Source organism: Bubalus kerabau, chromosome 3 (assembly GCF_029407905.1).
Source record: "Bubalus kerabau isolate K-KA32 ecotype Philippines breed swamp buffalo chromosome 3, PCC_UOA_SB_1v2, whole genome shotgun sequence".
Lineage (NCBI taxonomy): Eukaryota > Metazoa > Chordata > Mammalia > Artiodactyla > Bovidae > Bubalus > Bubalus kerabau.
In genome coordinates, this window is record NC_073626.1 from 40,743,642 (window position 1) to 40,770,273 (window position 26,632).

At 46.4% G+C, this 26,632-nt stretch overlaps 1 protein-coding gene across 5 annotated transcripts in view; it reads right to left on the bottom strand.

The window, feature by feature from the left end:
• Positions 1 to 26,632, bottom strand: part of CMTR1 (cap methyltransferase 1) — a 60,531-nt gene that overhangs the window by 27,822 nt on the left and 6,077 nt on the right. Inside the window, exons 1-9 of one of the 5 annotated variants that reach the window (XM_055571528.1) lie at positions 25,856 to 26,013; positions 23,076 to 23,213; positions 13,175 to 13,326; positions 11,523 to 11,681; positions 8,629 to 8,721; positions 6,917 to 6,988; positions 5,740 to 5,834; positions 5,546 to 5,618; positions 459 to 657 (exon numbers count right to left, since the gene is read on the bottom strand). In XM_055571528.1, the coding sequence (XP_055427503.1) occupies positions 459 to 657; positions 5,546 to 5,618; positions 5,740 to 5,834; positions 6,917 to 6,988; positions 8,629 to 8,721; positions 11,523 to 11,681; positions 13,175 to 13,326; positions 23,076 to 23,208 (976 nt within the window). In that variant the 5' untranslated portion in view covers positions 23,209 to 23,213; positions 25,856 to 26,013. Of the gene's footprint in view, positions 1 to 458; positions 658 to 5,545; positions 5,619 to 5,739; positions 5,835 to 6,916; positions 6,989 to 8,628; positions 8,722 to 11,522; positions 11,682 to 13,174; positions 13,327 to 23,075; positions 23,258 to 24,764; positions 25,087 to 25,224; positions 25,450 to 25,855; positions 26,014 to 26,632 lie in introns of those variants that run through there. The other 4 variants (XM_055571527.1, XM_055571526.1, XM_055571530.1 and 1 more) reach the window with 4 other exon arrangements.

Here is a 26,632-nt window from a genome sequence, read left to right on the forward strand (position 1 = left end):
ACCTACATTTAGGAAGCAATATCAATTTCTTCATAAGTTCTGTTAACAAAGGACTTGGAATTTCCTGCCAAATCACAAGAAGCAAGACAGAGTGGAGGGAACTGCTAGGGGGTTGCTGAGCATCTGGCATACAAGGCTGGGGATGGGTGTGGGTTTGTATTTGTTAATAACCCTGCCAGTTCTCAGCCAGAGATCAAACAGTTTTATTATCTCCTGTCACCACAAGAGAAGGAAGGAGAAATTAACATGGATCTGCTGCAAGTTTGCCTACTGGAGGGTTAACCTGGATCCCACAGGCCTGGGGTAAAAGGCATAGTCAAAATGAGACTGAGACCTCATGACATGGGCTGGGAACCCCAGGCTGAGAGCACCGGGACAGAAAACACGGCACGTGGACAGTAATTCCTCCTGATAAGACTTGTCCCTCTCAGTCCCTGGGGCCTCCTCCGTGTCCCTACCGTAGTAGGGCTCGAAGAGCTCGCTGGAAGCGGAGTAGAAGTCCTCCAGCTTGAAGTCGTGAGGGCCCTTCAGAGTCAGCCCGAAGCCCTTGGCATGCCACCTCTTCCTCCACAGCACGTACTCCGAGAAGCCGCCCGGGCCCGCACAGACGTCGGCAAAGTACAGAAGCTCCGCTTCCCGGTCCTTCACCAGCGGCTTCTGCAGAGGTAAGTGGAAGCCAGGGGAGGAAGAGGGGAAAAATGCCTCAGTGGGGAGCAGGAAAGAGAAAGCAGGGGAGTAAAATAAGCCTTTCAGCAAGCACAGTGCAGAGTTCCTGCCAGAGCCACAACCACCAGGAAAGTGTCCTCTAAGACCACTGCCTTCAGTCACCCATCCCCACCTCAAAACACCCCTGATGCCTTTCACACCACCATGCCCAGCTCAGACCCCTAATAAAACACCCTAATGGGCACCCAAGTGTGCATGTTTTATTTCTCAGCATCTTTTCCCCACCGTATCCTGCCTTACAAGAGTCCCAACAAGCGGAGTAGATGTTCTAGGCCCCCCACATGACAAGACAGGGAAAGAGAAACGCCAAGACACAAATCAACCTGTTCACAGTCTGCAGCACCGCTTAGTCAGCATCCCGTCAGCCTGAGCAGGAGACGCAGGCTTCCTGTCCAACCAGAGTCTGAGGGGCTCTCACATCACTTCCTCCCAGCCCAGGGCCTCACCTTCCAGATGACAGTCTCTGCGTCCCTTGTCCCTTCCTCCTAGACACTACTTTTTTTTTTCCCTCCAATTAAGTTTTTATCATGGAATAATTTTAGACATACAGGTAAGTTGCGAGGACAACGTTCGCACATGTCCTTCACCCAGCTTTAGTAACATCTTACATGGTCAGCTGTAAAAATTAAGAAACTGACATCACGGGTACATTTCTATGAACTACAGCCCAGACATGCTTCAGACCTCACCAGACCCCTCGTTCGTTCCACGACTCCATCCAAGACCCCACAGTGCCCTGTGCGTCCTCCTTTTTTGCACACCCCTGCTCCTGCCTTTGCCCCTCTGCTGACCAGGGCCTGCACAGGGCAGAGCTGGAAGCTGGTAAGATTGGGAGAACAGGAGACACTGATCTAGGCAGCCATCAGAGCATCCAACCCACCTAAAGAATAACTGAATTACACTATCATCATTTGTATCTGATGATTAGTTTCGGCCACGTAAGTGGCTTTAAATTCTTAATATAAAATGCTGGGCGTTCCCTGGTGGCCTAGTGGTTAGGATACTGAGCTTTCACTGCTATGGCCCAGGTTCCATCCCTGAACTGAGAGCTCACAAGCCGCACAGCTTGGCCAAATTAATTAATTAAATTTAATGTATGCCGAATGCAGATCTAGATTGTGTTTACACTTCTCTTCTACACACCTGGGCCCTCAAGGGTGAATCCCACTCGTCTCAAGCCTCCAGGGCAGAGACGTGCTATCTGCACTGTGACAAGACGCTGAGCTCCAGAGGGGTGACCGCAGGGGACCCTGATGAACATCCAGCAGGAAGGGCTACGACAGCGCAGCCTTCTCTCCCTCAAAGTCTGGCACGGCTGGGTGCTTGTCCAGAGCTCTCTAACTGCCAGATAAAGATCAGAAGGCTTCAGGGGAAACAGTTATATAGGAAAGAAATGGGAATACTAATGCTCACAGTCCAGTCACTTTTGAGGTGACAAGGGCTCTGCATCTGATGATGGTTATCTAGCTTGATCACAACAGTGGAAAAAGTCTCTGGAGAAAGGGACTGTAGCTAAAAATACACTTCATCACCCTGTGGCAAGCCCACTCAGCGTGCTGGGCCACATCAGTTCCGTCTCCCCTGCCTCTGCTCCACCACCCTAACATTCTTTGTTCCTGAGCCATCAATTATTCATATTTTCTTATTGTATTCATTTGCACACTAAAAAAGACCTAATGGCATACGCCAAGATATTATGCAGCACTTCCCAGGCTGCAAAGCGGTAGTGAGGCAGGCGTCACAAGTTTAAGGCCTGCACACACTGCAAAGAGTGAAAACGCTGTTCCTCATCACAGGCCAAGCCCTAGCCCCAGGCGCCAGCTTCTCCAGGTGAGAAGACTGTGAGAAGAAAGGAGAATGAATCTATGAAAGCATCTCACCTCCAAAAAGACAGCATAAATATGATCTGTTCTGTAATTTCAAGACGTGTCACCCTCGCAGGCCACGGCCAGCGGTCCTTTCACAGAAAGGACGGCCAGGGTTCTCACCTCTGCCACTTACTGACTGTGCAGTCAAAGGCAAGAACACGATTTATGTCTTTAAGCTTGAGCTTCCTCAACGACAAACTGGAACTAATGTAGGTTATTTCTTAAGGCTATTGTAGGATTAAACAAAGTACCTTATGTCGAAGACCCTTGAAAACCGTACAATACTGAACAAATGTTAAGACGACACGAAGTTCAACTCGATCAGCCAGCTCCCTGAGAGTCAGGCCCTTGTCCCTCCCCTCCTTTTCTCTCTGCAGAGTTTGGCACAGTGCTCCACAGGCAGCGGGGACTTTGTAAGTGCTGTCTAATTTCTTCTAAGACAGCACTGAAACTTAAAGATCTACATTCAGCTTTTGTATCCTGTTACGCTTCATAGCCAATGCTTTCTTATCACAACGATAACCGCAGGCACACAAGTCCCTCACGTAACGTTGTACATAATACGCTTCCATATACCCAAAGAATCTAAACGCCCTTCTCTTCCTGGCCCCTTCCAATTCTTGTTTATGATCTCTTTATTTCCCTAGCCTCTTTTCTCCTTTTACCACAACCTGTAGAAGCAGAAACATGCTGAAAAACCTCAAAGAGCCTCCCTCCAGCTTCCTATCTCTAACCTCCTCACACTTTGCTAGGCTTCACAATGTCTGCACTCTTACTCTAAGTTCCCTGATCCAAGAGCCACTGAGACTCTAGCAAACCTGGGCGTGTGCCTGGGGCTTCCGCCACTCCCACGTCTGCTGGGACTGCTCTAAACACAACAAGCCTGCTGGGCTTGGCGGTCACTCCAGTCCCTGGGAGGAAACAGGGGTGAACAGACAAGCAAACACTGGGAGCTGAAGAGAAATCACTTTTATAGTGGAGCGCAGAAGAACTTCTCTGGAAGGGCAATTCTCCATGGCCACTATCAATCAATGCAAGTCAAGAAGCTGCCTGAAGCATCGCAAACACAGCCACCTTTTCCTATGTAACATCTCCACCCTCCACCTGAATGGTACGACCCTGATGCCTACTTCATTTTCCTGACAGCAAAAGACAATAATCAGATCCCAGCTGCTGGAGGCGTTTACATTCAAAAGCCCAAAATGACGCTGTGATTTCCCATCAACCTGACAGAGTTCCTCTGCCAGGCAGGGGTTTAAGGGAAATCATTCGGAGCTCAGAAAATTAAATCAACCTTATATCAATGTAATTTTCTCAAGATGCTAATTCCAAGAGCTGTTTCGTACAGCTTGCTGGTACTGTAAGGTGGGAGGGAGACCTGGGAGAGAGAAGTTAACTACAGGCTGGAGGGGTCCACCTGCCATTCTGCCAGCATGGAGGAGACAACCAGGCAGGTGAAGCTGAAGCAGTGAAGAACTTGGAAAACAAATGTCTTTAAGCAGTGGATAATCGGGGGCCTAGCAGGAGGAGGCTGAGTGAGGCAGAAATTGGACTGGGAACAGCCGGCTCCTGGCCCCTGCACTGTCAGAAAACGAACCTTCTAGGACAGGGTGAAAATGCTTTGAAACTCTGAAGGGAAAGCTAGAATGAAATGTCCTTTTTTCTTTCTCTATCATATGGAGGGTCTGTGTTCAGAAAAATGAGAGTAGCAAAGTAGAAAATCATTCCGATCCACCACCTGTAATTAGGATCCCACATGAAGCTTGTTCACAGAAGCAGAAAGGGAAAGTGGCCACATTTGAAGGCATAGATTTTAGAGCTGGAACAAACCTTAAGAGTCTCTTGGTCCTACCCTGGTTCTCTGGCAGGTTAGTAGGGCTAATTTCAGAGATGAGGTAGCTGAGACCCAAAGAAGGTATGAACCTGAGTGACACCACCGGTGACTAAATGCTGCACTTCCTACCTGCCCCCGACCATGAACACAGACCTTCAGACATGGTACTGATTGTAAACAGACCAGTGAAAGAACCCAGATGCCCACATTTCATTCAACACTCAGACATTTCCCAGAGTACTGCCCTCTCATACCAGAAACAGCAGCAACCAAATCAGATGATGTCACAAGTTTCAATCTGGAACATTAACTCACTGTAAGGACTGCTCACAGTCGTCCCTCAGTATTGACAGGATTGGTTTCAGGTCCCCCCACAGACACCAGAATCTGCAGATGCTTGAGTCCTTTACATAAAGTGGCGGTGTACAGCCGGCCCTCTGTATCGCAGAGTCAACAGACACAGAGGGCTGACTGCACTCAGACTCCACTCGACCCTGTAAGAGGCAGGCTCAAGCTCCCTGGTGGCAACTGGCCTCTACATGTCGACGAGCATGGAGAGGCTCTACACACATCCAACCCTCACCCTTATCTGCTCTCAAGTCCCCCAGAATGTCCAGAATCTAAGCACCATGGGGAAAGGGATCACACCTATATATTCCTGGTGTGTAGCACTGCGCCTGGCACAATGTAGGGGCTGGATAAATACATGTTTAATCAGCGTAGCAGGGAGGCCTATGCACTAACTCGTGCCCTCACCTCCCTGCTCCCTTGGCCTATGCAGGCCACACCTGCTGATCTGGTCAGGAATGCCCCTCCTCCACTGCTGCAAGCCTTGCGCGCCTCCACCTGGAGTGAAGAGCAGGCTCTGCAGAGTCAGGGGCTGGGACTCCGGGCCTGAAGCCCTAGAGATAACTGCTTACTAGGGCACTCCTGGGACCACAGGAAGCACTGTGGACCCCTAGCTGAAGAGCTCAAAACAAAATATATCTCATCACAAAATGCATCTCCATCACCCAGCAGGAATACTCTCCTAGCATTGTACAAATGGCAATTTCTGAGCCACTGAAGCTGAAGCCTATTTAGCACTATGAATTTAGAAGCAAAATCTTGTTCTCACCCCATAAGAGTCCCTTGGATTTGTAAACATGCGATCGAACACAAAATCCATGTTAGCCATCTTCATTGCTGCCCTGCAACAAAGCAAGACAGAAAAGCATACTCAGTACCAGACAGATGGGAGAGCTGAGGCTCAAATGGGAATATCGACCAGTGTGCATCGGGGGAGGGGAGTGGAGGGAAATGCCAGCAAACCTGTTGAGGAAGAAGACTCCTCGGATCATCTCGTAGGGATTGGCCCGGGTCCGAGCTCGCCGCATCTCCTCCCCATCCAGAACGTCAAACACACTCTGCCCGGAGAGAATCAGAACCACAAGGTGAGCAGCATCACCCTCGGGATGGAGCTTGAGGAGCCGGATTCACAGCCCTCTGAAAAGCCAGGCCTCTGCTGCATCCCAGCTCTGAAATGACCAGATGTGTGACCCCAGACAGGCGGCTCGATCACTCTGCCTCTCAACTACCTCACTTGTAAAATGGCACAAAATAGAAGGGAAGCAAGCACGTGCCTGCCACGTGGTAAGTGGTATTAATCCTCCTGGCACCGCTAACCCTCACTGCAAGCCTGCTTCTCCACTCCAGCAGCAACTCGGCAGGGACCAGAGTTTTACTATGAAGGGTGTACCCAGAAAGAGGGCAGGCAAACCAAGATCAGGCTTTTCTGAGGGCACCTACCTCCCAGCAAGGAACCCTTCTCTTTCTTCTAATTCTCTCTGGAAAAAGAAAGCCTCACTTTACCTGAGGATATTTCCAACTCTCTACCTGCCAGAAAAATAAGCTCCATGAGGCTCGTCTCAGGCCTTGCTTCTCCTCCAACTCATTTTCTCCTCAGTTTCCCTGGCTCACCCTGCCCCAGGCAATGCACCTCCTGACCAAAGTCAGGTCAGGTCAGAAGACGTCAAGGGGAGAGTAACACCGACTATCTCTTTTAACTCTAACAACACAGAGTATTTTTTTCTTCCCAATTTAAAGATAAGGAAGCTCAAACTCAGAGAAGCTAAAGCAAATGGTCCAAGGTCACTCAGCAAAGAAAAAAAAAGCCGCAAAACTAGGATTTGAATTCAGCTCTGATACTGAAGAATGATTCCAAAACTTCCTACGCCAGCCCCCCTTCAGGGTTACGATGAACCCACCCACTGAAATTAAGTGGTTCCCTCCCTGGCTACTGACCACAGGGACAGAACAACACTGCAGGGCAGGGGAGTCACCAGGAAAAAGGATGCTCACAGAAACACGCCAAACTGACATCTGCTCTCCAGGAAAAAAATCTTAGCTAAATTTCAGGTTCCCCACAACCGACTCAAAAGAACAAGAAAAGCCCAGCACAGCCCCTCACACAAAATCTTCAGCGCCAGCTCTAGCCACGAGGCCTTACCTTACACTTCAACACACTGCGAAGCAGGCCTTCCCCACAAAACTCTGTTTCATCTTCAATAATCATCTTTCTCTACAGGGAGAAGAAAACAATCCATAATGACCACATGTGACTGCATTTGGGGGGAATCTAGGGTTCTGAGTGAGCAGAGCAAAAGGGGGCTCTGCCAGAGAACATCAACCCCTGAGGGACGGGAAAGAGAAAAGCCTAAATCCCCCTGGCTCAGCTCCAGACGGCTGCGAGAAGGAGCAGCCCCCTGGGGGCTCCCACGAAAGCACCATATGGATACAAGACTCGTGAATGCTGAGGCTGAGAAAAGCAAACAGGGAGGAGACACCCAAGCTGTCTGTCCCTAGAGCGTGGCGGGGCAGAAGGATGGGGGATACCTGGGAACACCCAACATGACAGAGGCTGTCCTTTAGCCAGGAAGCCTCTTGCTCCTTGGTGAGTATGAAGGCAGGACCTCAGGCACCGACTTGGCAGCGTCACAGAAAACAAGGGTGTGGGAGCCTCATTGGGATGTTGAGTTCAGCGTCATGTACGAGTGAGGCTGCCTCTAAATCAGTGGTGCTCAAACTCGGTATTCTCAGGTTTTACGCTCTTTAAGATCACTGAGGATCCTGAACAGCTTTTGTTTCTGTGGGAGATAGACGTGTATATGTGTGTGTGTGTATTTACATACCTTATTATTAGAAATTAAAACCGAGACGTTTAATATTTAGTAAGAAATATTTACACACTCAGTCGTGTCCAACTCTTTGTGACCCCATGGACTATAGCCTACCAGGCTCCTCCCTCCATGGGATTCTCCAGGCAAGAGTTCTGGAGTGGGTTGCCATTTCCTTCTCCAGGGGATCTTCCCCACCCAGGGACTGAACCCGGGTCTCCGGCATTCCAGGCAGATGCTTTAACCTCTGAGCCACCAGGGAAGGCCAAGTTTAAAATGTTATATTAATATAAATAAATGTGTACGGAAACTATATTCCAGAAAAAAATGATTGGGAAGAGTGGCACTGTTTTCCCTGTTTGCAAAGCTCAGCACCCAGCTTACACAAGACAGTGAGAGTCTCCTACCCACATGTGCATTCAGCATGTGCTATCATGTGTCATAGCTTCTGGAAGACTTCTCAGGACACTTGCAAGAGAATGGGAATGAAAAAGGCAAATAACTGTTCAGGATTATGAAAATAACTGACCTTGTAGACCTTCTGAAAGGGTCATGGAGATCCCTCAAGTCCCTATACTTTGAGAACTGCTCTCTGGAACATGCTGATCTGGTAAAACTATATACTTAATTCTTATAATTTTTCAGAAAGAGAATAAACAAATTCCTTTTGTAACAACTCCCTCATTCCTTTCTGAGGACAGGGGTAGTCTTTTTTATCTACCTGGAACAGTGCCTAGTAGTGACCAGAATATACACAGATGTATAATAAGCTACTCTAAAAAGCAGCCAAGAGGAAGACAGAAGTTATGCATTTTGTGCTGCCTTGCAAGGTAAATGACTAGGAGGAAAAAAGCCCAACATGCCACATCTCCCAGGGGCATATCCATGAAGCTCTTGACACCCTCTTGACGTAGCTTTATTCCTGCCAGAAAGCTCAAATTCACACTTTTCTTAAACTGTGAGTATACAGATACACACACCTGATTTGAGGAGGAGAAATGTCAGAAGTGTCAAGAATTCAGAGTACATTTTCCGGAACTCCTACCTTCCCCACAACCATCCAATCGCTCATTTCCTGAGTGTCAGGAATTTCAGTGGTACACTCTGGGAACCATGACACCTGCTCACAGGCACTGGGCTACAAATAAAAGAGAGGCAAGTAAGTCAGGTAAGGCAGACCCTCAGGGCCATGCCCCAGCTCACCAGGGCTTTCCCCAAAACGATCAAGAGAGGCTCAGAGTGAGAAGCATCCAGGAAGCTGAGGCCAACGGCAGTGTCAGACCTAAAAACTGAGCCAGACTTCTGAAGTTCAGCTTCTAAAGGCCAGGGCCAATTTTGGTTTGAATTCTAAGAAACTTCTCCAACTTTCAAAGTTTCTTTCATTTGTTCCAGTATTATTTGATGAACACCTACTGTGGACTAAAAGCTCAGTACACAGAGGTAAAAAGACATGGTCTTTAACTCAGGTGGCCTATAGTCAGAGCAGTGGGGACAGACAGAAGAACATAAGTCTACAAGGTAATTACATCAGGAAGACAGTGCAATGAGCCTCACTTACTGATGCCTTTTATTGCAAGACACAGTAGAAACTGGCTTCTCTAGTGCTGCTTCCTCTTAATTTTTCAGTCACTTTCCTTACCAAGCTAAAACTGTGGTTTTCATCCTGGCCACACTTAGCATTATCTGTAGACCTTTTAAAAAGTACTGATGCCTGGGCCCCACCCTCAGAGTATATGATTCTGTTGGTCTCAGAGGGATTAGGTATAAGGACATTTTTTAGAGGTTGCCAGGTGATTCTAATGTGCATCCAGAACTAAGTTCACAGGGCTGAAGAGACAACGATTATAAAACCTAAATAGGTGGCTAACCTGCATTGGCAGCTCCACATTTTCCCTCCAAGCAAGTGTGGAGAAGAGATTCACCATTGCGAATTGAAGCAATGAGATTAAAGGTAATATTACATGCTCTGAAAGGCATAAAATGGTATCTCAATGCAAGGTCTTGAGGGCAAGCCAACTACCATCATCAGAGAAAAAGTTTAAAAGAAAAATTACTGAAAACTTTGTCAATGAATCTAGCAGTGAATCATGGCTTCTCCTCCTGGTCAAATCCGGTCCCTTTAGGTATAAAAGTTGTGAATTATAACCTGTAAAAAGAAGCTCATACACAATATGGATGCTCCTTTGGAGAGGAACAGCAGATTCAACCTCCCCCTGGAAGTGTGAACATCACAGCTACCTACAAAGTGAGCTCTGTCTAAAGCTCCACACCTTACACTCCGTATTCCTGGAGAGCAGTGCCACTGGAGCGTTCTCCATGCGGCGACTCCAGGAAGCGGACGTTCACCTCAGGCCGCCCAGATCAACTACCTTAAAGGGGTGGGGCTTCCCTGATGATCCAGTGGTTAAGACGCTGTGCTTCCACTGTAGGGGGCACAGGTTCAATTCCTAGTTGGGAAACTAAGATCCCACATGAGCTGGCATGGTCAAAAATAAGCAAACAATTAAATTAAAAAAAAAAAAAAAAAACCACAACCACACACACACAAAAAGAAGTGGCCACCAACAAATAATTGAGGCAAACTCTTAAACAAAAGATTATCTTTAAGGAAAAAAAAGTGAATTATGGTAAATGGTGATTAAGTCAGTCTTGCCTCAAAAAAATTATTCATGGAATTCCCTGGTGGTCTAGTGGTTAAGACTTGGAGCTTTCATTGGCATGGCCAGGGTTTAATCCCCAGTCAGGGAACTAAGATCTCACAAGCTATGTGACAAGGCCAAAAAAAACCCTTTTTCTTCAACAGCCTGTCTCTATTAAAAACAGATTTTATGAGCCAATTTCAGATTCCAAGTTTAGCAAAGTTCTGATTCTGCCCCATTGAGAGGGTAGGGACTTTTCACTCATTTTAAATAAATGAGGACATGGAAAGTACCAAGGAATTTGGAGGTAGAAACCTACATCTAGCCCCAATTATAAATATTTGCCTATTTTGCATTGTTGAGTCTCCTTACAACTACAAGGCAACACAGCAGGACCACTCTCAGAATCCATCAACTCCTGGTTTGTTAGCGTCTTACTCTGACACTTTATTAGGCTTTTATCATGCACAGGTTCCCAGAACTTCTTTGCTGAACTGGAACATCAGGGAGACAAATAAAAATCAATTTTACAGAGTTCAGAGAAACATCTGAAGCTCAACTTACAGCAACTATATAGAAGGCTAGGCATTTGTGTTTTATCTTCTCTAGTTTCAACTCTATAATGGTAACATTTTACCATTATTTTTAGGTACTTTTATTATACCCACTTCAAATCCTCTGTGGACTAAGGTAGGGCATAAGTAAATGAATAAAAATAAAATCTCAACATTATCTATGCCATTAAAGGGGAATCTCTTTAGATATTCAGGATTAAAACAAACTCACATCCAAGGAGATAAGCAGAATAAACCCACAAGAGAAAAGCTATTTGGCATAAACAAACACCTATTTAGTATCAGGATATCATAAACCTGAGGAGGTGCAAGGACCTTGGCGGGCACCTGATCCAGTTACTCACGCAGTGGGAGAGTGGCCCTCATTTGGCTCACATGAATCCTTTCAGCAGAGGGCGCTCACTACCTCCTTAGGCATGTTCATCACTGGTGAAAAGCTGTATCTATTTATACAAGTTATTTGTGGAGACACACTCTGCCTTTCTGTATCTTCTACCCACTGGTCTTAGACCCAGTCCTATATGAAGCAACAGGAAACAAATCCATATCCCACTGTATCTTCCCCAGGCTCCTCTTTTCCATTTTGGACACCCCCATATCTTCCATGTAAGTAGTTCCAATCCCCACCAACCACCCTAATCATGCTGCCTCTGGGGACTTCTGGTTTGTTAATATGGTTTCATAAAGACATAAATGGCCTTCCCATCTCCTCGCCACACAGGTACCTCTGGCTCATCTCGCCAGTTCACATTCAGCTCTTGGTCAAAGCCTTGCAGTGTCAGACCCAAGCCTCGTCGACCTTTCTGATTAGAGGCCTCAACGATGTCCTTCCGACCCTGGCTGTATTTACCCAATCCTTCACCTTCCTTGAAGCCCATCTTGGCCTGAAAAAGAGAAGTAAATGGTGCATTTATATAAGCAAACAGAAGTGGAGCACTTACATAAATAAGACATTTATTCAGTCTTTCTACTGTGTCAGACACTGTATTAAATTGAGAAATACAAACGAGTAAGGCCTAAAGTTTTCCTTCTAGCCTAATAACTGCAATTTGATTGTGAGCCCCGTGGCTGTCTATTCTGGGGGTGAAAGTCTAGGGCAACCAGAAGTTGGATAAATGAGAAGGACCTCATAGCTGTAATTAAAGGCACCAAGAGTACATAATGAATCGCACTGGACATTTGCACAACTACCCTTCCAGCTAATTTGTCTGATTAAGTGAGAAGTAAATCTAGAGCAGAGCTGATAAAGAGAACATGATTTAAAAGGGAACTGCTTCCAGCGGCAACGTCTAAACCTTACCCTTAACCAGTCAAATGGCCTTACTAGGAAAGGACAATGAGGGCTTGTAGGAGCCCACTTAATCAAGAGATTAATTGAAAAATCACTTCATGTAAAACTGAGGTATGGAAGGTACTGTAAGACTAGACAGAAACATCTGTTTAAATGTCACAACTAACTAAAAAGCTTACACTAACCTCTAGAGTCCTGGGCCCAGTTACATATCCCTAAAACCAGAGACCCCAAACCCACATACCTTTGTCTAATAAAAGAACTCCAACCCTAAAGACCTGTTTCCTCTAGAGGCCTGTATTCCCTGTGGAAGGGGCACTGCAGGCTCAGCAGCTGGATGAAATTCCTACAGTAGCCACAAACCTTTCCCCAGGTCAGGGTCTGAGTCACCAACCTTCCCATCTCCCACTTTCCCGAAGTTTTTGGCCCCCAAATCAGAATCCTGACTACGACTTCAGAAGTGGCAGTTCTCATTCTCAAATGACTCCAACAGAAAATGGAGACGTCAACTATAATATTCGTGAAGCTAGACAGAAGACAAACTTGGATTTCCCTGACCTTTGCACATATACTGAAGTCTGATAAGAGAAGTACGCAAGTCTTTTCTTCCACCTTCCTCCTGTGGTATATCAACAGGGTACCAAAGCTGGAAAGGAAAACTGGGCCCTCTTTTGGAAGTTAACACAGAAGACAGCTCTACTCCCATTTAGGAACCTGGGAGTGAGCAGGATTTTAGTCATTTTTTTTTTTAAGATCACTCACTAGAGCAAAAATCTCAGCATGAAGCCTCCTTATCCACCAACACACATCCGTGTGCTCACATCTGCTCATAAGAACTCACTACTAAGGAGACCAAAGGCTGCCCCAGCTCTGGACAGGAGAAGCAAGCCTGAAGAGCAGCTTCCCACGGATGATTCAAATGTGATACATGTATCAAGAAGGGGTCACGCTCTCTCTACTGAACTACAGCAGCTGGGAAGCAAAGGGAAAACTTACGCCCTCACTTTGCTGCTTCTCCTACCAACCGTTTCCCTCCTCTCATTCTGCTGGTCGAGCTTTAGCACCCAAACCCAAGTGCTGACATACCATGAGCTTCTGGGACACACTGTTATACATGGAGTAGCGAGAGGAAGTTCCCTCCACGAGAGAGTCTGCTTTGAATGCATCGTCCAAAGAGTCCGAGCTGCGTTGCTTCCCCTCAGTCTCGCTGTCAGACCCGCTAAGGCTTGTAGCAGATGCTAGAAAAGAAAAAAAGAAAATGTTTTAGTGTGTTTATGGCACAATATAGCCTCTAAAAGTTCAAGTTTCATTTATACAACTAGTGTTCGGTATATGCATTGCACACACACAGTTCATTAAGTGACCCAGGTCAAATGTATTCTCTCCCTGGTCTAAACTGTGTAATCTTGGGCAAGGCCACTGAAGGCTCCTAAGGGTATCTGACACACAATGGGAGTTCAAAATACCAGTCTTCCTTTCCCATCTCTTACAAAACTGGGATGATACCTTCCTCATAGAGTTGTCTGAAGATTAAGTGAAAAAATATATTTGGGAGTGCAGTGTCAAATAAAAAATTTATTAACAATATGATTATTATCTCTGCTGCTGCTATTTATTAGTTGAACATCACTTTCTAAACACTGATAGTTTTCATTTTCAACAATTCTATCATGGGGACTACTAGTTTGCGATTGTCTAACCTAGCTTTCTGTTTTCATGGTCCTTCAAACTTGTGGGTGAGAGGGGGGTGTCTACAGCACAGCCTCCAAGAGCTGGCTCACAGACTGAAAATGGGGGGAAGGGAAAGGAAGAAGCAAAGGGGGAGGTGGGAACAGCAAAGGAAGAGGAGGAGGAGAGAGAAGACAGGGGTCCAAGCAACTGCACTGAGTCGGGGAGTAGAGGAGCTGCAACTAAAGGCTCCAGGAGGGAGCTGCCGGCCTGGGGGAGGCAAGCCATTAGCTCATTTGTTAGCAATTTTGTTGCCACAAGACTCCAATAAGACCTACCTTAGCAGCTGCTAGAAGTGGTGGGTTACTTGTCTCCTGGCTAAAGGCGGGATAAGCCAGTCTAGATAATCACTATAACTGCATCTTTCCTTCTCTTTGATAGATATGTGAATCTCTTGGAAGATTTTAAGGAATTCCCTGGCAATCTAGTAGTTAGGACTCAGTGCTTTCATTGCCAGGTCCCTTAGATCCCTGGTCAGGGAACTAAGATCCAGCAAGCTGCATGGCATGGCCAAAAAAAAGAAAAAGATATCTCAACCCAATATAGTTTTATTCAGGTAGTTTCTTAGGCAAACCCACCCAAATTTGGAAATAAATTCTATCTCAAAGATCAGTTAAACAGGGGAATTCTTTGGTGGTCCAGTGGTTAAGACTCCATGCTTCCACTGAAGGGGGCGGGGGTTCGATCCCTGATCAGGGAATGCAGATCCTCCATGGTGCACAGAGTGAGCAAAGAAAAAAAAATCTGGTAACCAATTTCTGCATATTCCCACTGAAAATGGTATAAACCACAAGCCAGGAGGAATGCAGAACAGGAAATGACAGTGGCAGTGTTCTACCTGATCCCAAGGTTAACGAAGCTGTACAGTGCTCAGGAGTACACAGACCTCATTAATAGGCAACTGTGCTTATTTAAGAATAAAATTCTGGGGACTTCTTTGGTGGAACAGTAGATAAGACTCCCTCTGCCAATGCAGGAGTCACAGGTTCAATTTCTGATCTGGGAAAATTCCACATGGTGCCGGAAAACTAAGCCCCTTCATCCCAGAGCCTGTGCTCTGCAACAAGAGAAGCCACTACAGGGAAAAGCCCTTGCACTGCAAGGAAGAGTAGCTTCTACACGTCACAACTAGAGAAAACCTGCAAGCAGCAACGAAGATCCAGTGTAGCTCACAATAAAAATTTTTTACGAAGAAAACTTGGGAACCTCCACTCCATGTATTGAAATGATGAGACCAAGACACACTGTCAACTGGGTAACAGAAGACTAAGACCATATCCATGAGCATGGCATCCTAACTTTCATGTTCTCAAAAAGGACAATAATAAAATAGGATAAAATTTTTATTTCTTGTAATTACAAAAGAGCTTTTGGAAGGCAAGATATACAAGACCAATAAAAGTGATTAGCCACATATGTGCCGTTGAGGCATCGAGAAGAATACCAAAACGATTCCTTGGAACAAGTGGAAAAAGTGAAGCCTGATTTCTACTTTTATATCAGTAGAGTTTATAGTGACTATCTTTTTATATTTTTTGATTTATGAACCATGTGAATATATTAGCTATCAAAATTTTAAATGTTAAAAAAAAAACCCTAACTTAGCAACATAGCACAATTCTTTTAAGAAAGAAAGGAGGTCCTTGAGAAGAGATGTGGACTCAAAGTTTGGCTGCTTGTGGGAAGCATTTGAGGAAAGGCACAAAAGACAGCCATTTAAAAAAAAATTCTCTATATACCCAAAATGGGTTTTATACAGGTATTCATAACTTGAGGATTACATTCTAATTCTAAAGCCTGTCTGCACTGATCCATCCATCTCCCTGTGAGAACACGGAGTCGCAAAGGGTTGACATTCAGAGAAGAGCGAAGTCTTCCCTAGCACCCAGGCCTGACTTTCCCTTCCACAGAGCTCCAACAGCACCAGTAGTCACACCATTAGCACAGCATTCTCCACACTGCCTGAGAGGCAGTTGCCGCGTGCCACCCCACCGGACACAGTCACTCCTAGGGAGCAAGGACTGTGCCACAGTTAACCTTCTAACACTTGAACTGAGGCTTTGCATTCAAACAAATAAACTAGGTACTCACTGTAGTAAATTTAAAGAACTGGCACGCAGTTGTCATCTCTGCTAAGCATCTAGTGAGTGTACAACTCCTTAGGACATTCCCTCCTACAATACCTCAAACATGTGGTGTAAGACATCCAGCCCCCAGAAATACAGGAAAGGATACATGTCATTATATATTAGGTTGGGGCAAAAGTGATTATGGTATTGGACTGTGAATTTTAAAACCATTATTAACTAGGTTCAGACACATCTTTATTCATCAAAATAGGAACCGTTACAATCAACACATTTTTGCCAATAAGAACTAAGTTGGTTTATTCCTATGGCATAAAAATCCATGCTTTGGGGTTCAACAAACTCTTGCAAAGCATTTTCTGCCTCCCACTGGTTGTAGAAGCATTTTCCCTGCAAAAAGTCATTGAGATGCTTGAAGAAGGGGTATGGTGGATGAGGCAAAACTTGGTAGCCCAACGTGTTCAACTTTTGAATCATTGGTTGTGTGACATACGGTCAGGTGTCGTCGTGGAGAAGCATCGGGCCCCTTCTGTTGACCAATACTGACTGCAAGCGTTGCAGCTTTCAGTGCATCTCATCCATTTGCTGAGCATACTTCTCAGATGTAATGGTTTCACTGGGATTCAGAAAGCTGTAGTAGATCAGATGGGCAGCAGACCACGAAACAGTGACAATGAGATTTTTTTGGGTGCAGTTTGGCTTTGGGAAGTGCTTTGTAGCTTCTCAGTCCAACCACTGAGTTGGTTATTGCTGACTGTCATATAAAATCCATTTTTTCATCATACATCACAATCTGATCAAGAAATGGTTCATTGCTGTTGCATAGAATAAGAGAAGACGACACTTCAAAATGACAATTTTTTTGATTTGCTGTCAGCTCATAAGGCACTCACTCACTGAGCTTTTGTACCTTTCCAATTTGCTTCAAATACCAAATGACCATAGAATGGTGGACGCTAGGTTCTTTGACAACTTGTGTAGTTGTAAGAGATCAGCGTTGATGACTGTTCTCAGATGGTCGTTATCAATTTTCAATGGCCAGCCACTATGATCCTCATCTTCAAGGCTCTTGTCTCCTTTGCAAAACTTCTTGAACCACCACTGCATTGTACGTTCACTAGCAGTTTCTAGGCCAAATAAGTTGTTGATGTTGCAAATTGGCGCCACTGCTTTATGACTTCGAGCTCAAGAAAATAGCTCGAATTTGCTTTTCATCTAACATCATTTCCATAGTCCAAAAAGTAAAGATAAACAGCAAGTAAAAAGACATTAGCAGGAAAAAAAAAAGGTGAGAAATGTACATTAAAATGATGTATAATATCACATTTATTAAGAATGTATTCCAGTATCAAATGGCAAATTTCAACAATACAAAAACTGCAATTACGTTTGCACCAATCTAGTATTTGTCTAAATACAGAGTGTACAAATCACGAGTGAACCGTAATGTTGTATCAGCATAGGTTCATCAATTTTAACAAATACAGCACTCCAGAGAGAGATGTTGCTAATGGAGAAGGCTGTACAAACAGGGGCAGGGGTGTAGGAGGTCCCTTTCTACTTTCAATTTTGTTGTGAAACAAACTGCTCTAAAAAAAATAAAATGAAGTCTTAAAAAATTTTTTTAAGGTTCAACAAACAATTTAAGCATGAAGATGTAAGATCTATATCCTAACAGAGAACTGGGTCCCCCTTGGACTACTCTTTAGCACCCTGTACCAAGGCCAAAAAAGAACACCTTATACTGTTTAAGAGATCAGGCAACAACTTTAGTTCAGGACCTGTTTTTATAAACGGTCCATGTTGTATACAATGCAGTACTATCCAAAAGTATCAATCCTACTCCCAGAGAGCTTAAAAATCCAACAGCTAAGATACACATGCATTTTTCAGTATATATGACGTTCTGCAAAAGAAAAACAGGTGAGCATGTGTGAAAAAATTAGAATAAACTTAAAACCAAAATTCTGGCTTCTGAGGAGGAATGTTGGCTGAGACAATCCCTGAATGAGAGGCACCAAATTGGCCTTCGTCCTCTTAAGGTGACCCTCCAATTCCCTCAACAAGGAGCCGACGTGCTTACATGGGCCAACGCAGCACACATCACAGAGTGCTACTCAGAAGGACAGACCCAGAACGTTAACAATGAGTAACCATGGAAACTGAGAGGTATGGTGATATTTATTTTCTGTCTTGCCTTTTCTGCATTTTCTGTGTGAGAAATAAGAATATATTAGTTTCAAAATTAGGGTTAAAGAAAGAAAAAAAAACGATAAAGAAATAAAGACTCATTCAATAAGCCTTGTGCAGAATCTGTTTCCAGAGTAATCTTCAGAGGACAGCAGATATGAGGGAAAAGACCTGAGTAGCTCAAGACTAAGCCTGGGCCTCTCATCGCCCATGCAGAGGAGAGATGTGCGCTCAACAGAGCTCCCACACGCTGAAGAGCTGTGCTTCCCAAGGTGCAGCGTCTTTCTCCTCAGTTGCTCCTGACTCTAACCTGTACCGCTCAGTAGGGGGCAGCTCCCTGGGCACAGCCCTAAAGTTTCTCAGGGAAGCCCAGGGATCCTGCCACCAGACTAGCCTAGAAGTTAGCATGTTACATCAGTTGTTATTTCTTTCACCAGCTATCTGGAGACTCACACATCTGTCTATACAAAGGTTAGGAAAGCTTGGTATCCTTCTCACAGGAAAATGTGCCCTTGATCCAGCTAAGGAGCTGCCAGGCTGTTAGGTTTGCTTAAGGATCCATCAGTGGGCACCCATCAAAAATATGATTACCATTCCTGGGCATGCAGGGTTGCTGCCACCGTCAGATCCCAGAGAGAGAGAGATCTTTTGTTTTGTCTTCATAACATTTTTGGACCAAAATGACAGAGAGAACCAAATCTGGGTGCTAGGCTCACTGGGCAAATCCTTGGTGGCTCAGGTACAATATTCCTGGACTGGACTCTTGCACAAAGATCTTTCCACTCCATTCCTCTTTCCAAGGTGTCACCGAGAGTACAGCTGTCCCGCCCAGGGTCTGAGAATGAGGCTGACGGGAGCTAAAATATCCGACTAGGCTTTTCTTTGTGAGATGGAGAAGTGTACTGGATTAGCAGATAAGCCTTATTTCTCTATTTCATGTGCTATTTAAAGCCTATTCTTAGCCTGACACCATTGAAGCCAAGTGCTCTGGAACAGTCTTGATGTCCACAGACTGCCATGGCCACTCTTTTCAGATGAAGACACCTGTCTCTGCTGCAGCAAGAGCTAAAGAGGAAGTGTAGCCTTCCAAGACTGATAAGAATTAGCAAATATTGAGCAGACAATCTTATAATGAGGATATAAATTAATAGGAGTAATAAGGTCGGTCTATTAAAATCATGAGTTTCATTAAGAACTTGCCAAAGCTGGGTGGCATTCCCATTTACACCCCAGGAGCTTCCCTTCTAAAACCTACCGGAGAGCCCAGCTACTGAGAGAATTGTTCACAATAGAACAGTAGGTCAAACACGTCAGGATTAAAAACGAAAGTGACCACACACAAGGCGGGGCAGCGCTGACCATGAACGGCCACGGCGAGCAGCACACAAACGAGGGAGAATAAACCACGCGCTGCAATAAACACCACATCCTGCCTAACCACTGCTGCGGAGCACACTCATTCCTGTCTAGAGACTCAATTCCTCCTTCATGCCGGACAAACGATAACTCGTTAGAGCAATTTAAACAGATACCGATAAAGGAAGCTTTTGATTAAGGTCATGAATCTGGGCTGACAGGAAAACGATGGTGTTTCAGGGAAAAGAGCCTATTTAGGGAAGAATTAAACCTGGTGGAGGGAAGGTACTTTCGGCTGAAGGAGCCTAGCAACTTCCAGAGCTACACGCTGTGGGAGGGCTGGGAGCCCACACGGGATGTGCAGCTGAGGAGAAAAGGAAATCGTCTCGGGGTCTAGACCAACCTATCCTGTGACAAACAGCCAAAAAGAACAAAATGACTGCCATCTGCCGCTCCTTGCTTAATTTCCAAGAGTATATTTAGGCTTGAAAATGCCCTCAAACTCCTCTTAAAATACTCAAAAGAACACACGATGACCCAGTGGCCATGACAACATCCCTTTTCTTCTTTAGTCTGGTCAGATGTCAGTCTCAGATTGGCAATGCAGCTACCCTGTCAATAATGCAAAATAAACAAACTGATTAAACTAAATAGACCTATTAATGAGTCACCACACTGATCTAGCAAAGGAAGCACAAACAAGGCCCAGACAGACAGAAACAGCAACTACTCATGTTTTGTTTTTCTATCTGCACTCCCTAAAGAGCATTTTTCAATCATCTATTCAACAGTGTGTCCAGGTAGCAGTGGCTGGAGAGGAAACACATCTGCTTTAATGCAGTGTGCTGAGCAGCAAAGCCACACAGAGCTCTCAGCGGATATGCAGTTTCTGGGGAGACAGAAAACTACCGGAGCACACTGTCCAGGGCATGCCTGAGAGAAGTCACCACAGAAGGAGGTGACAGAGACGCAAGGCACTTAATGAAATGATCCTCTGCAGACTGGAGGAGGGGTGGGCACAATCAAAGAGGTGAAGCATTTTAAGGCTCTTAGAAAAGATACCCCTGTTGCCTTCCATCAGTTCTATTCAGTAAATATTTTAGTTCAGTTCAGTCGCTCAGTCGTGTCCGACTCTTTGTGACCCCATGAATTGCAGCATGCCAGGCCTCCCTGTCCATCACCAACTCCCGGAGTTTACTCAAATTCATGTCCATTGAGTTGGTGATGCCATCCAACCATCTCATCCTCTGTTGTCCGCACTTACTGAGCCATTTATTCCATGCCAGGCCTGGGGCTGCAGGGGGAGGGGCACAGACAGCAGTCTTGCTGATGAAGACACCAGACCCTCATCCTCAGGGCCTTCTGTGGAGCTGCTGCTGCTGCTAAGTCCCTTCAGTCGTGTCCAACTCTGTGCGACCCTATAGACGGCAGCCCACCAGGCTCCCCCGTCCCTGGGATTCTCCAGGCAAGAACACTGGAGTGGGTTGCCATTTCCTCCTCCAATGCATGAAAGTGAAAAGTGAAAGTGAAGTCGCTCAATCGTGTCTGACTCTTAGCGACCCCATGGACTGCAGCCCACCAGGCTCCTTCATCCACGGGATTCTCCAGGCAAGAGTACTGGAGTAGGGTGCCATTGCCTTCTCCATCTGTGGAGCTGCCCCTCCCTAAAACTAGCTGACCCGGGAAGTTAACAGTGTTTGCCTCTGCTTCATTTTTCTGCCAATCAAAGGGACCAAACAGCCTATTGCCAGACATATACAATGTACCGGCCACCTCTAGATTTCCATTCTGTACACACAATAGGAACAGTCAAACCTGACTGAGTCATATGGTGCTACTTCTGAAAAGGTTAAAGCCATTTGCCAGAATTAAGGGGAGTTTGTGGGAGAATGGGAGGGAGGGGGGATAATCTCCACAGTTACATTTTTAAAAGCTTGAAATTTAAATTAGACTGGTTCCCTTGAAAGAGTCTTAAGTATACACCTTCATCTCCTGGGAGTCATTCTCTTGAGAGCAAATGTCCCCCGAGATCCGCTTAAAACCAGATACATCCACCACCTAAGTATTCCCCTAGGCACACACTCCCCATTCTCCCTTGCAGGCCATTTCTCCTGCTCAAGACTGAAGATTCTACCTTCAAGTTGCTCAAATTCCAGGTGATAAGCAAAATTCCCTTCCTCAACAGTTGCCAGAACCGACTCACCCAATATATTTTTGCGTTCCCAAGTTAGCAACCTCAATGACATAAACCCTTTCCCACCCACCCTAAAATCCATTGTGACAACTTTAAAGCCGCACCTATCCCCACACAGAAGGTTATAAGAGTCTCTTATCTAGCGGGGATCATGGCCACACCAAATGCTTCATTAGCGGTCTGCAAGGTCTGTCAAGTTCCTCCCTTCTGGACCAGCAATTCAGTACACCTGATGAGTTACCACCCTTCAATTAGCCAGCCTCTTGAGAATAAACTGTTTTTTTTCTATCACCCTCAAGGGAATGCTTTACACTATTTCAGTCACCAATCTGTCCCCAAATGTCATTCCAATTTACCACTGATCCAGCACAGGATACAAAATGCAAGACTGCTGGGTGTATTGGGTGTCCAAAACGTCATATCCACCCAGCACTGGGAACATGGCATTTGGAAACAGGGTCTCTGCAGATGTAATCAAATTAAGATGAGGTCATACTGGATTAGGGTGGGCCCTCATCCAATGACTGCTATCCCTCCTAATAAGAGGGAAATTTGAACAGACACACACAGAGGCAAAGACTGGAGTTACGCTGCTGCAAGAACATCAGGAATCGCCAGCATCTAGCAGAAATGAAGAGAGGCAAGGCAGGATTCTTTCTTAAAGCCTTGGGAGGGAGCATGGCCCTGCTGTAACCTTCATTTTAGACTTCTAGCCTCCAGAAGTCTGGAGAATCCATTTCTGTTGTTTTAAGCTACGCAGTTCACAGTACTGTTAGGAAATTAATACAGCTGGCAACTGAAGGAAAATCCAAACAGAGCTTCTTCTAATTGTTTGGTATTTCAGGCAAGCTCCAAGACAGAAAGCTTCACAGAAAGCACCTGCGGAAACTGTGAACATCTGTCAACCTAGAAAATAAGCAAAGTAAAATGCTAGGTTCAACCAGATCAGTGAAATCTTAAAGCTTAATGCAAACAGCGAACACAGGGATGCTCCAATTCCTTCAGGTGTTTCTGACCATAACTGCCAAGGGAACTGAGAAAACAGAATGCAAAAACCTGAGGGAAATTAAGCCAGATCACCACAGCAAAGAGTCTAGCCCTGTGAAAGAACCCCAGGATCACTAACAGCTGAGAGCAAGGGGCACTCAAGGCTCACCACTATGTCTACCTGGCTGAAGGCAGCAAAAGGGTGCCACTCACTGGAGGACCACAACAGAACCAAGGCATGCCTGTAGAAAGGCCAGCATTTTAGTTATAACATATTCCCAACCCCCAACAGGAGAATGGCAAAAGAGAAAGTCTACAGCCAATACATCTCGGTAGAATTTGCCGAACTTTCCTCATGGGGCAGTGGACTGTATTCTGCCCAACTGAGGCATCAGGGATTCAAGCAGCCCGATGGTCAGTGGTCTCTGACCAGAGGCAGGCTTACCTTTTGCTGCATGATTGACAGAGGAAGGAGGCTCATCATCAGATGTGGAGCTGAGGCTCAGGGCAAGCTCAGCAACTCTTTTCTTCTGTTTCTTGAGAGGAGCAGTGCATTCTGAATCATTTCTCCTCTTCATTGTTACTGCAACCATAAATCCAGATAGTCAGCTGCCCTGGTCAGAGCCACTAGGATCACAGCAGGGAATTTCAGAGAGGAAACCATTAATGGGATGAAAGCTAGCAACTCCAAACAGCTCCCAGTGCCAGTGCTTGAACGGCTTCTTCCTCAGAATGATACCCAGGAAGGCTAGCCAAGCTCTGGTTTTCAATAAGAGCTGTCAGTTTGACTGGAAAATGTGGTGCTCACCGACCCAGAGGTCTCTGGGCCACTGGTGTCAAATACTAAAAAGTCATGGATCAACTTCACAAGCCACAAGGGAAAAAAGGCCTTAGGTACTTGATATTCTATAGTTCTGATGCAACAAGGCACACGTGTGATGATAAGGTACACTGGAAATTAATCATGAAACCTAATGAATATCAACAAATATTTTCAAGGTGAAAAGACCATCCCAGAAAGGCTACTCCATCGCCATTATTATTTCACCAGGAAAATTAAGAGATTACACAGTATGATACAAATACTGGTTTTTGGTTTACTTCAGGATGTTTGAAAACATGGGAGAATTGGGAAAGTTTTTAAATGGAGTAAGGAATGGAAGCAGTGGTTGACTTGACTGAAAAAATGGAAGAGTGGGAAAGTTAGCAGGACCAGACATCATATCACAGGACTCAGGTACAAAAACAGAAATTTTAAGAACAAGAACCTGCCTCCACAGAGAGAGAATGGAAGGAGGCGAGGCACGGTGTCACCATCATCCATGCCCATGGCTAAGCATGAGAGGCAAACATGAGGGGGGAAATGAGATGGAATGAAGTAATAATGAGATTCCTGAAATCATTCCTCAAGGAGTGATTAAATTGAAAAACAAGAGTAGGTGAAAACAGAGTGGCTATAAGAGGACTCAGAAAAGAGAAAGTACTCAAAAATAAGAGCAAACACTTGGGTGCTTAGCTGGCCTGCAACTGCTTGGGGAAGGGGAGCTGCAGGGACACAAGAGCAGGCGAAGAGCATGGGTCAGGGCAGCAGTGCTGAAATCCAAAGATATCACTGATCCCTCATGATTCAAACATGAATCACGTGTCACTTCTCTCCAGCTCAAGGATGAGCCAGCCAACCCAACACACAATCTCCTCCTTTCTGAGGAGGCAGCCTCTTAACTAGGCACAGGCAGGAGCTATCCTGAGGAAGAAGGAAGAACAGGAGATGCTGAACAAACAGAAGGCAAAACCAGGCTGAGCTACATTTAACTTTAAAGTACGGTCTTAAAAATCCGCCCCCTCCCCGCCCCCGCAACCACCACCACCTCCAAGGCCCATAACCTAAGCAAAAAGGGCCCTCTGATTCCTAGCACGTCTGGGGGAGGCTGGAAGCACAGGAAACTCAAGAACTGTGTGAGATGGATGCAGGAAAAGGAGTGGAAATAGGGTGCGAAAAGCAGGAGATACTGGTGCTCCGCCCCTACACATCCTAGATCTGGACCTTTCAAACCACCTCATCCAACCCTCTTTCCTTTGCCACTGCAAGGAACTGAGGCCCGAGAGGGGAAGGCCGCGCAGCCAACCGACCTACCTACCACAGCTCAAGTGACCTACACATCCAAAAGAATGTGCCCTGGCAGGGAATTCCTAAGAGGAAGGCAGAAGGCCGGTTTCGACTCGCTGCTCTCCCAGGGAAGGGGTTCAGATCCCCTCTCCATCTCCCCAGGCCTGGGTTTCGCACCGCCACCCGTTATCACAAGAGAGAAGAGATGAGCTCGCGTCCCTCCCGACCAGCCTTCTCATTTGTAGACAACGTGAGTGTGTGAAGAATATGTGCGCAGAGACGTGTGTCAGCAGCGGCTGGTGGACTGGAGACAGGGCGCGGGGGAAGAGACGGGGGATATAAGGGAGGAGGGGAGAGAGAAGGGGCGGCAGGGGTCACGACCGCCAGCGCGGGGGCCGAGGCGGCGGCGGCGGACGTGAGGATGCTGAGCCCCGCGTGCCCGCCCGCTCGCCGCCCCCCCCACCCGGGGCCGCGCGTCGGCACTCACGCTGAGGGAAGAGGGCGACCTGCCAAGGAGCGGAGAGGGGGGGCGGTCAGGCCGCCGATGCCGCCGCCACCAGGCCTGGCCCAGCCGCTGCCAGAGCCGCCGCCTCCTCCCTCAGTTTCGCTTCCCCACTAGCCCGCCCCGGTCCGCGGGCCGCCTTGTCGCGCTCGGGTCCCGCCCTGCGGGCTGCGCAGCCTGATGACGTCAGAGCAGCCCGCTTCCCTCCACCCTTCGCGGGCCCTGGCCCCGGGGAAGACCTGCTCGGCTTTGGGGCCGCCTCAGCCCCACCCTGCCCCGGGGCCGTCCAGGGCGCCTGCGCAGAAGACCCGACGCGGAAGGACTATAAAAGCGAGAGCAAGGAGGCCTCTCGTTTTCTGGCACTCGAGGACGAGAAACAAACGTGGAAAACAGAAAAGGCCAAGTGGCATCACATCAACTCCTCTCTCAATCAATTATTGTTTTAATTTTACAGATTAAGAACAAGTTTAGAGAGGTAAAGGATAAAATGGTTTGAAGGCACACACACCCAACGTTGATGTTCACGGCTGTTATCTCCAACATAGAGAAACAGTGCAACCTCTACAGATAGTGAAGTAAGATCCGGAAGAAAGGAGAGCTGTCTATGGCCTCTTACCGTATGGACACAGATGGCTTCCCTTGCCAAACTCCTCTTCTGATCTTCAGACCAGTGGGGCCAGAAGTTTGCTGAGCGCCCTCCGTGTCACCTTGTTCCTGGAGTCCAAGCTTGCTCTGCTCGCCCCAGGACAGGCCAATGACCGGAGACCAGGGCTTGAGGCAAGGAATGCAACTTCATTCGGAGAGCCGACTGACTGAGAAGCTGACAGACTATATCTCAAAATAACTATCTTGCCAGGTTTTTTTAATAGATCAGCGATGGGGGGGGGGGGGGGGGGATATGAGAAAACAAAGTAAAAAGGCCATTGATCTTGCAAAGATCTCCTAGAATAGCGAGCCTCAGGCAGGGGATGTGTTAATTTCTCACATCTTGCCATCTACAGGTGGACAGGGCTTTGAACAAAGGCGCTTTAACAGGCAGAGGAGCAGGATTCTCTGAGGCAGGGCTTACAAGTGATTATAATAACAAAAGCAATGAAAAGCAAGTCTAAGAAACACCTCCAACATGGAGTCAGAATGGGCCTGCAACAACTTCACACCCATAAACTCAAGTCTGACCTTCAGTTCAGTTCAGTTGCTCAGTCATGTCCAACTCTTTGCGACCCCGTGAATCGCAGCACGCCAGGCCTCCCTGTCCATCACCAACTCCCGGAGTTCACTCAGACTCACGTCCATCGAGTCAGTGACGCCATCCAGCCATCTCATCCTCTGTCGTCCCCTTCTCCTCCTGCCCCCAATCCCTCCCAGCATCAGAGTCTTTTCCAATGAGTCAACT